At 34.2% G+C, this 11,846-nt stretch overlaps 1 protein-coding gene and 1 pseudogene across 1 annotated transcript; both read left to right on the top strand.

The window, feature by feature from the left end:
- Positions 1-2,956: 2,956 nt before the first annotated feature.
- Positions 2,957-3,895, top strand: Or7e173 (olfactory receptor family 7 subfamily E member 173). The gene has a single exon (NM_001001005.1). The coding sequence runs from the start codon at positions 2,957-2,959 to the stop codon at positions 3,893-3,895; it is 939 nt and encodes a 312-aa protein (NP_001001005.1).
- Or7q1-ps1 (olfactory receptor family 7 subfamily Q member 1, pseudogene 1) lies at positions 8,508-9,209 on the top strand (annotated as a pseudogene).

The raw sequence follows: 11,846 nt of genomic DNA, 5'->3' as shown, positions 1-11,846 counted from the left end.
TATTATTAAACAACTGTTAGTATAACATTCTCCTGAAATCTTAGTTAATAGAACAATGGAAGATAAGGGTAAACTTCTTTTAGAAGTAAACTAACATTACTGATAGAACATGATATCAAAGATTGATTTCCACTGGAAATCAGAGTACATTCAACCTATTTAACCTTCCTGTTTGTATAAATGCCCCAAGTATGCACCAGTAGTATAGATGGATCTTAGGGTTGATCTATTTCTAAGCACAACACTTCATTAGTGACCACACAATTTGCACTCCCACATGCAATAGTAAATACTCCACTTTCCCAATACCTCACAGATTTAATTTATGTATCTTGGCTATTCTAACAGGTGTAAGTTCAAATATCAGAGTGGTTTTGATTTGCATTTTCCTGATGGCTAGAAAGGTTGATAATTTCATTAAGCTTTTTTTTTTTACTAGTTATTTTTCAGCTTTGAAGATCTCTCTCCTTTTTAGAGCTCATTTTTATTGAGTTATTTATTTTCTTCGGTCCAGATTTTTGGTTATTTATATATAGTATGCATTAATGCTCTATTTGATGTATAATTGCCCATTTTGTAACCTGTTGCTTTGCCTTATTTATATTTTACTTTTCAGTATCTTGAAGTCCTATTTACTAATTTTTGGTCCTAGTACCCATGAAATCAGGGTACTGAAGGGTAGGCACAGTGACTAGAAGTAGATGGCTAAAACAAAATAAACTCAGTTTTTGTTTGTTTTTGCAGACTTTTTGTTTTGTCCTGAGCTTTTTTGGGATTTTTTTCTCTAATAAGATCTTTTTTGGTACATCACATAATAATTTTTAGTTTTGTGAGATTATTTGTGTTTGTTTCTTGTGGTTTTGTTTTGTTTGTGGTTTTGTATGCTCTTTTGTTTTCTACACACAGAGAAGTAAAGGACACATGTTTCATTGGTTGGGAACAAGAAATATATGGGAAGTGATTGGAAATGGGAAAAGCATAATCAAATATAGTGCAAGAAAAAAATTTCAATTAAAAAATTAGAAAAGTAACTAATATGCTTTTTTGTGAACTAAAAAATACACAGATATTTTGAAGATATTTCATTGGGAATAAGCTTATGTTTTATATTGTTCCCTTGCCATTACTTCATATATAAGAGAAATAATTTTAATAAATGTATGTTTCCTCTAGTGAGACTTAACCTACTTCATGATATAAACTAACAAATTCTCATTGTTATAAAGATATGGTTTTATTTTGAATATATAAGCAGTAGGTACCTTTATAAAAATACTTTTACAAAATGGTTTTGAGGGATATAAAATCAATATCAACATGAATACATTGGTTAGAAAGAGCTACCCATCAAATTAATGAAATTATTCCAATTACACAGATGAAATAATAAGAGAATAGCAAGTATTTAAAACTCCATATGTAATTTTCTTATTTTGAAAAATTATTTATGATGTAAAAATTATCAGGTATATATTACTATATTCAGCTGCATGATTGACTGTAACAAGAGTTCATACTCATTAAGCATTTTTTGAATGTTCAGAACTATTCTAGAACAGCATTTCTCATCTTCAGTTAGAAGGAAATAAACATCTTGAATGTTACAATCATGTGATTAGTTTCATAATTAAATTTAAAAAAAGTATGTGTGCGTGCATGTATGTGCGCGCATGTGTGTGTGTGTGTATGAAAGTTGAGAAATTTTGGCTATCCAATTAAACACTTAGTCATGTGTCTTTATGAAGATATAGAAAGGAAGTAAATATTTTCCCTAGTTTAAAAATGATAGAACATTACTGTCAAGTATATTTCCATTATTTCATCTATTTTCTGTTTTGCTTCTCATAAGTTATTCATAGCACTATATGCTGAACATGAATCTATGTCTTGAACTGGAAATTAAGTAATTGTGTACAATTTAACAGAATATTTGATTTAAAGTCTATTTATTACAAATATCTTTAAGTCTAGCAATTGAGGTTTAAGATTTTCTTAAACTAAATTATTCAATTTTATCTTGGAGAATAATTGGAAATGGCCGAGCACATTCTTTGGCCAGTATAAAATATATTACATTGAATAAATAATATATTAAAAATGAAGTGTGTTTCAAGTGAATTTAATTGTGATAAAATGATAAAAACAAAATACTTGGGAATGTCTGTGAAGCAGTTTCTATGATTTAAATCAACTGAAGCATAAGGATGAACTTATATGTTTAGTTCTGAACTGAACAAATAGATGTGCAAAAAGCCTATGTAATGACATGATATCTTCCTTTTTCAGTCCTTTTATCAACCTTGGTTGCCAGTAATAATAGGTGACCATAGGTCTTTACCATATCAGAAAACTTGAGAATAGTCAAAAGTAAAGAAGACATTATTATTTAAATATTAGTTTAATTAATTTGAAACAGAAATAATATTTGTGTGAGGAATTACATCTTTGAGCATATAAAATCATTGATATAAGAAAATGGTACCTGTAAATGGCAAATATTATCAACTTAAATAACCTGCTTAAACAAAGCAGTTCTTGAAGGGTATGTACACATTCTCATACTTATTTTATAATGTCTTTAAAATAATGCATTGGTATTTGGTATTTTTTACTTGTTAATTTTCTTTTGCTATACTATTTTTCTTAAATGGACTTCTATTGTTCTCTATTTTCTCTTAAGAATGGTCACTACTTGACTGTCACCACAGTTTATTCTTCCTTTCTAGGGTTGCTATTTTCCTAAAATTCAATTAAATGCCTCTAATATGCACATATTTATGAGGATGTAATAGAAAACATTTAGGAAAGGATTCTAGGCATGCTTTGCTTGACAAAACTGAGATGTATTAATAAGATTAATGAAACTCAAGTGATAGTGCTTTATTTGAGAGTATCTGCATGACAAATGCAAGGAGTTGTCTCATTCTTTGAATACATTTTCTTCTTCTAAAGGGTAATGATTCATAATCCTGTAGAGAATCTAACAGATGTCTTAGAATTCCATCTCGTGGCACTCTCAGAGGATCCAGATCTGCAGCTTTTCCTCTTTGGATTATTCCTATCAGTGTACCTGGTCACTCTGCTTGGGAACCTGCTCATCATCTTGATCATCATCTTTGACTCACACCTCCATATACCCATGTACTATTTCCTGTCCAATTTATCTTTGGTTGATATCTTTTTGATCTCGACTACCATCCCAAAGATGATTGTGGGCCTCAAAATGCACAGCAGACTTATTTCCTATGCAGGCTGCTTGACACAAATGTCTCTTTTCCTGTTTTTTGCATGTATGGATGACATGATTCTAACTGTGATGGCTTATGACCGATTTGTGGCCATCTGCCATCCCCTTCGTTACACTGTCATGATGAACCCTCAGGTCTGTGCTATCTTAATTTTGTTGTGTTTTTCATTTAGTATTTTTGATTCACAGCTGCACAACTTGATTGTCTTACAAATTACCTGCTTCAAGGATGTGGAAATTGCAAATTTCTTCTGTCACCCTTCACAACTTCTTAATCTTGCTTGCACTAATACACTCAGTAGTAACATAGTAATATGTTTTATTAGTGTTATACTTGGCATTTTTCCTGTCCTAGGGATCATTTTATCATATTGTAAAATTGTTTTCTCCATTCTGAAAATCCCTTCCTCAAGTAGGAAATATAAAGCCTTCTCCACCTGTGGTTCTCATTTGACAGTAGTTTGTTTATTTTATGGAGCTGGAATTGGTGTGTACCTTGGCTCAGCTGTGTCACATTCTCCACAAAAGAATGCAGTGGCTTCACTGATGTATACTGCAGTGAGCCCTATGCTTAATCCTTTCATCTACACCCTGAGGAATAGAGATATCAGTAATGCCCTGAAGAGATTCCACAGAAGGGTTTTCTAATATCACATCCTATAGCTTCCATTTAGGATTCTGGCTTGGAATATAATATAAATTTTGAATAATTTTGAAGTTCTTGAATAAATTCTGTATCAGGATTTGCACTTGTTGTTTATTTTAATTTTGCTTATTTTTGAAAACAATATCACTGTGGTTGGGATGAATATGTGATGCCAAGTGTTTCAACAAATTGGTACAAAATTTCATTTTAGAAATTTGAATATTTTTTCTCAATGGATGGTATTTATTCTTGTTCCCAAGTGTGTGTGATTCTCTCTGTCTCTCACTCTTCCTCTCTTTTTCTGTGTGTGTGGCACATGTGTGTGTGTGTATGGTTACCATGCACATGTGGCTAATCTACCATTCTGAAATGTTAACAATATGTAATAACTCAAATATCAGACTAGAGGTTTTAAAATTGATCTAGTATACATTTACCTAATTCCAGATTCAATTACTGCTTGATGATTGGAATATTAAATACACATTTCCACAATAATCAAATTCATTGTTTCTATTTATCTTTTGAGATTTTCATAAATATATATGATGCATTCTGATCTAAATCAAACCTCCACTATTTATTATACTCCTCCTAACCCAACAAATTCTCTCTCCTCTCACTAAGTTTACACCTCACTTTTCTGTCATTATGTATTGTTTTTGTTTGCGATCCACTGGGTTAACCAGAACTACACACATATACATGAGTTTAAAGCAATCTATTGATCCACAAGTGATTCACAGTGACAGCACTGAGGACAATGCCATTTCCCACAGCCTTAGACTGGTATTAGCTCTGCTGTGTGGATCAAGTTTTATGAGTCCTTTCTATTATGGGGCTTATATTAATAAGCTGGATCTTGGCAAGACCCTGTGAGTTCAAGAATAACATCCCCATATTTTTCCTTTGAAACATTATTTACTACTGTCTAATGAATTATCATGGTATAACATTTGTTCTGCATTCTCTGTAATAATTACTAAGACCTGAATGGATCACATTGGTTTAATATATAAAGATAATCACATTTTATCTTATCATTTGGATCAAGCATGCATCTCAGCATTAGTTGACAAGGGTTGTAAAGAAGCTTCTTTGAACAATTTTGAGGATAATGATTGTCTAATGGTATAATATTTAAGAGGTAGTATGACAGTTTGTGCATTTTGTAAAACAAAACAAATAGATGCACCCTTAGTTCTTTTCACACAAACAGTTCTAGGCTTTGACCACAGTAGTAAGCATAAACATCCATGTATGGATTGGGCAATAGACTGGAAAAATCATTGATATTCCTCTTAATATTGGTGACATGAATGCAACAGTATATATTGTTAACTTGGCTAGCTGGTATTACAAAAAAGCAATGCTCAAAACTGAGACAGACTACTGTTGATTTATGAAAACACAGTTTTTAATCATATCAATCCATTTATCTCTTATCTCCATCCTTCTTCCAATGAATCTGTTCATATTTACTAACACTCTTTCTCTTTTCATGTTTCCTTTCTTTACTTTTTATATTTCTTTATTTTGTTTTATGTTTGTGAATTGCTGAACTTAATTTGGGCTTTGTACGTGAACAGAGATGTGTAAACATATTTTAGGATATTTTTATAGTAGTAGGTATTGATATAACTTAAAAAAGTATTTAGACTTATTTAAATTTTCAAGATTCACTCCTCTGACAATCACTCATGTGCAACCAAATTTATTCCCTCCCATTCCATAATTTCCCTTTAGCCTTTATATAGGCCATCTATAATTCACCTATATTCAATAACTCTCCATGTATCCTTTATTATCAGCTATTCTTTATGAAATTCAGGAAACTAAAAATACAAAACTCATATCCAAAAATGAGAAGTGTAGGATGTCATACAGGTGAAGTCAGGTACAAGATAAAATGAGGCCTATCATTGGATGCAAAGGAAGGATGGGCAGGAGAAAAGTTTTAGAGCGAGGAGGAGACAGGAGTGAGGCAGAAGAAGCCATCAAGAGAACATGGAGGCTGATGTTAAGGTTCCTCTCCACACATTTACAGGTTGTTATAAATATTCTGAAGAGATGGATGTGTACAAGATTTTGTGTCTAGATGAGCAAATTATATATTATCACTTGGATCAGAGGTTATTTTGTTGTGTGTTCTCTCATATGGCAATTTAAGTTTAAGAGAGTTTGTGGTGTTAGAGACACTGGGTTGCCACAGGTTTGAGATGTGTGTATTTCACATGGTGGAAACCTGCCTTGAGAATTAGATGGGTAGAGAGATTGTTGCTAGGCTCTGAAAGAAGCCATCGGCATTGTGATATGGGATAGAACAAAGTGGGTGAGAGACTTTGATGACTGAGATGAAGATATATATGAGATATCTTGGGGCACCCTGGTGCCAGACCTAGAGCAGGGGAAAAGACACCAATTTTTATATAATTTTACAGCAACAGGAAAGCAGACAAACTCATGTTTCTGGGCCTATCATTTCACTGAGAATTATTGTTTCTAACTCAATCCACTTACTTTGAGCTTTATAATTTTATTTTTAATAGTAGATTAATGATATTCAACTATGTAAATATGCTACAATTTAATTATCCATTCACTGGTTAGAGAAACACTGAACTGTTTTCATTTTATGGCAACTTGAATTTTATTGATACATCTAATATTTCTACAGATTATGGCAAGTGGGAACAGAGACAGTTTAGATTCATATTTCTTCAGTGGAATATATTTGTCTTCGTTTTCCTTTTAAGGCTACAATACATTCGTAATGTAAGATATAAAAGAAGTTTAGAAAGATGTAATAGAAGTTTAGACATTTAGAAACACAACAGTATTCCATTTCAGGTGACATCTTTTGAGTATGTATGTGATTTCCACAATGTACACTTCAGTATAATTTAAGCTATGTGTTTCTCTTTCTTGGCATTACTTTACCTGAGATTAGTTTCTAGCATCATGAGAGATAAATAAAATCAACTAGGAAGACTCAATGAAAAAAGGATTTCATTCTTGCAGAAAATCAATAAGATTAATAAACTCTCACCCAAATTAACACAAAGGCAGAGAAAGAATATCTAAATTAAAAAAAACAAAACAAAACAAAACGAAACAAAATGAAGGAAAAAAAATAACCCCACAGATAATGAACCCTAGTATTGGGTGAAGGACCTGCAGAAAGATAGGAATTAGGTGACCTCAGGGGCAAGGAGGTTGGGAAGACCCTCTAGGATGTTCCAAAGACCTGGGAAGTGGGAAACTCTCAGGACTCAAAGGTGGGACCCTAGAAGAAAGACCCTACAGTGGGGAGAGGGCACTTATTGAATCTACCTCCAGCAGAAGATAGAGCATCAAGTGAGGGATGGGGTTGGTATCCCACATTCAAAGCTCTGACCCATAATTCTTACTGTCTGAAAAAATGTAGGGATGGAAATGGAGAAGACCCTGAGTAAAGAAGGTCCATAGACAGACCAAAAGTGGGTTCCAGCTCAAGGGGAGGCCCCAAGACTTGACACCATTACTAAAGCTATAAAGCATTCACAAAAAAGGGACCTACCATGACTGCTCTCCAAAAGACCCAACAAACAGCTGAAAAAGATAGATGCAAATATTTGTACCCAACCAATGAACAGAAGCTGCTGACCATTCTAGTTGAATGAGGGAAAAGCTGGAGGAAGCTAGGGAGGAGGGCAACCCTATAGGAGAACCAGCAGTCTCAATTAACTTGGACCCCTGAGATTTCTCAGACAATGACAACCAACTAGGCACCATAAACCAGCTGAGTTGAAGCCTCCAACACATATACAACAGAGGACTTCTAGGTGGGGGTTCAGTCAGAGAAGATGCACCTAATCCTCAAGAGACTTGAAGTCCCAGGAAGTTTAGAGGTATGGTGGGGGCATCCCTGTGGAGATAGGGGATGGGGTTGGAAGGGGAGTGCAGTGGGGTGGGGACGAGGTATGGGATATGTAACCCTAGTATTGGGTGGGGAAAAAGAACTAAATCCCTGAAGGTGAGCAGAAAAAATGGGAACAGGTGACCTCGGGGGAGGGGAGGAATTTGGGATGATCCACTAGAATGTACCAGAGACCTGGGAAGTGAGGTGGGGGGTCGACCTGGAGGGGAATAAAAATCTGGATGGTAAAAAACAAAAAAACAAATACTAGAGATGAAAAGTGGCATATAATAACAGACATCACGGAAATCTAAATGGTTGTAAGGACATATTTTAATACACTGTACTCCACCAAGTTAGATTAATCTGAAATTAATGGATAATTTTTCTATACATATCACTTACCAAAGTTAAATCAAGATCATATCAACAATTTTAAAAGACTTATAAACTTGGCTGTTCAGTAGAAGCAGCCATGTCTACCAAAAATGTTCAGATGGTTTTAACATAGAATTTTATGAGAAGAGTGATGCCAACACTTTTAAAATTATTACACAAAGTAGAAATAGAAAAAAAGAAGTGTCAAGCTCACTTTACAAGAGTACATTTACCCTATTGCTAAATCACATAAAGACATACAAAAGAGAGGAAATTACTGAACAATTTCCCTGTGATCATAGATGCTAGTATTCTCGATAAAATATTTTGTAAATGATATGAAACACAAACCTAACATTGTTTGTGTGACTAAGAACCTTTCCTACGCTGACATTGGTTTACTCTCAGACATAGTCCAATGATGATTGTGGACATTAAAAATCACAGTATAATCATCTCCTATGTAACCTGTCTGACTGTCATATCCCTTGTTGGGATATTTGCATGATTCTGGATGGCATGCTTCTGACTATGATGGTTTATGACATGTTTGTGGCTATTTTTCACCTTGTGTATTACCCAGTCATTATGAACTCATGCCTCTGCAATGTCTTAGTTTCAGTGTCTTCTATGACTTGCATTATTGAATCCTACATTCTCAATTTACATGTTTTACAATATGTACTTTAATAACAGTAAAATTTCCATTTTCATGTAATTCTTCTCATGTCCTTAATAATAGCTGTTGTGAAACCTTTTCCAATAACAGAACAGAATTTTTCTGGCCTTTTCTTTGATGTTTTCCAAACCCCAGGGATCTTTTCTCTTGGTATAAAATTGTATCCAACATTATGAAAATCTTCTCCAAAGGTGGGAGTTATAACACTTTCTCCAACTACAGGTCTTACCTCTTTGTTATTTGTTTATTTTGTGGAAAAACCACTGATGTGTTTCTTGACTTCTCTGTGTCATACACTTCCCTGGGTGTCTTGGTGTCCTTAGTTATGTACATTGTACAGTATGCAAGAAAAGTAGTTTAAATATATCTCAAAAAGCACAGAAGTAATATACATCTATACTAGGCAATTATGCAATTAGACAACATAGAACTGGAAAATTTTGCCTTAATTTCTAGTACCATTTTGACAGGCAGTGTTGGGGATAAAGGGATGACAAGTTTCTGTTTCAAAAGTAACATGCCTGTTTTAATTTGGGAAAGTAGAACTTTCTTGAAAATGTGCCTTGTTATTAGAAGCACTATATTGTGTATAAAATTTATGCTACTAAGTTTTGAACTTGAGAATGGAACAAAAAGTAAAATATTTCTTCTTCATTTTACTATAATATGAAACTCAGTAATTGGTAAATTACTTTTGGTAAATAATAAAATGGAAAGACATTAATACATTAACTAAGATCTTCAGCAAGAAAAATATTCAGAAAAGTAACAGATATTTACCTTATATGTTTTATCATTCTTATATTAAAATTAGATTTCTTTAGTTTTATGCCAACTTGGGCAAAGTTGAATGAAAATATAAGTTCTATGTATAAAGCTTTTAATATCTTAAAATTTTGACAATTTCCATGACTTTGTTTTAAAAGTTTGATATTTACTGGAAATATTTAAGTGTCTTCTCTTCCTTGGGTTTCTTTTTCATATAATTCTGAGGCTGAGTTCAAGTCAGTCCCAAAAGACTTATTCCCAAGTTTTTGGGCATCAAACTTCTTGTAGATATCAGTTTCATATCCTTGTTTTTGGCCCACTTAAAAAGCAAAGGAAATAATTGTTTCTTGAATAAAAAGATATGTGTAAACTTTCAGAATAATTTGTTATTTTTAATAATAAAAGTATGTTTTTTCATATAAACAGAGAGGACAAAGTTACTGCTTTATATTTAATTTTTAAGAAGAAGGAATGTTCATTTTGATGATGTGTGTCTGGGATTTTTCATTCAAGTGTTTGTTTTATGCTCACATTGTTTCTACTTCTCTTAAATATCACATTTATATCCACAGTACAATAAGACAAATAGCCATAAATCATGAAGCACACAAAGGGCTTTATCATTTTTGTCAGACACTGAGGTATGTCTAGTATGTTGTTTCAATTAATTTATATGATCATTCCCACATGAGGAGGAGCATAATATTGTTATATTATGAAAGCAAACACTACTTTATTCTTGTGCTGTTTATGCCATTCTTTTTTTACAATATTTTAATGTTTCTTTACAAAATTTATATGTAGTACTTTGATTATATTTATCCCCAGCCCCCAAACTTTCAGAATGATCTTTAATAATGTATATTATACATACACATACAAGTACTAATTATTTAATTATTTAATTTTCTCCTAGGCTTAAATTTTGTTTATTTTTATATAAAAAGTACCCAAGCAGGATAACTGCAAAACAACTTCAGGCTTTACCTGCAAGCAGACCAGGTAGGCTGCCTATGGAAACTCCCCACTCTCTGTAACTACACACACTATTTCAGAGTTTCCCCAAGTGCTACTGAAAAAAACAAAACACCAGATTCATTCCCATCCCTCATCTTCATCCTTGTATGGATCGCAAAGATCCCTGGCCTTCCCTCCATACCTTATTGCTATGTTCTAGGTCCCCACTTGGGCAGACATTCCCTCTTGAATCAAGACATGAGACATGCCTGTTCGAAGACCAAACTCCAATACAAGAACTCTGTGTGCACACTAGCTGAGGAGAACATTAAAATAGGTACCTCAATCCAGGGAAAGAAAGACCCATCCAATAAAGACAAACCCAGAAATTAGCACTTTGACCTGTAATAACCTCAAATCTAGAATCCAGAGTTGCCATTGTGAAACTGCAATTGATATAAACTAGGAAAATATATCACTACCAGAATCTAAATAACCTCCCATAGCAGTCAAGAATATTTCAACATGGCGGAAGCACAAGCCAAAACCTTAAAGCCAAGTATAGTAAGATAATAGAAGTCTCTAAGGAGAGATGAATCAACTCCAGGCATGCTACCTATTCACAGACCTCTCCACTCTCTTGGAACTTTTTTTTTAATTGGATTTTTTTATTTGCATTTCAAATGTTATCCCCTTTCCTGGTTTCCCTGGTCCATAAACCCCCTATCCCATTCCCCTTTCTTCTATGAAGGTGTCCCCCCCAACTACCCACCCCTTCCTGTCTCCCCACCCTGACATTTCCCTACACTGCAGGTTGGTCAGGGGAGCAGCCTTGACAGGACCAAGGGTTCTTGGAACTTTCTAAAAAATGCACTTATCTATTTACTTTATTTCCCAATATCTGCTCCTCCTCTTCTTCCAGCACCCCCTCACACAAGTCCTTCCTCATTTTCTCCTTCCCCTCCTCCAAAGAAAAGGGAAAGCCTCTCTTTGGGTGTTACCCACACCCTACTAAACACCCCTGCCCACTAAACAATCCCACCCCAACCCCTGTAATATCAAGTTGCTAGGGGACTAGGCACATCCTCTCCCACTGAGGCCAGACATGTCTTCTCATTCAGAGGTACGGGATCCACAATCAAACAGGCAACATATTCAGGGTCAGCCCTTGCTCTAGTTGTTGGGTGACCCATATGAAGACCAAGCTGTTTGTCTGCTATTTATGTGCAGGGGACCTAGGTGGAGCCCATGCTTACTCTTTGTAGGTTATTCT

Source organism: Rattus norvegicus, chromosome 8, assembly GCF_021556685.1.
Source record: "Rattus norvegicus strain SHRSP/BbbUtx chromosome 8, alternate assembly SHRSP_T2T, whole genome shotgun sequence".
Taxonomy (NCBI): Eukaryota; Metazoa; Chordata; class Mammalia; order Rodentia; family Muridae; genus Rattus; species Rattus norvegicus.
This window is presented reverse-complemented; position numbering and strand designations above follow the sequence as displayed.

What these genes read in the sequence shown, in the direction of transcription:
- Or7e173 (NM_001001005.1), top strand. Translation starts at nt 2,957, where the DNA reads ATGATTCATAATCCTGTAGAGAATCTAACAGATGTCTTAGAATTCCAT.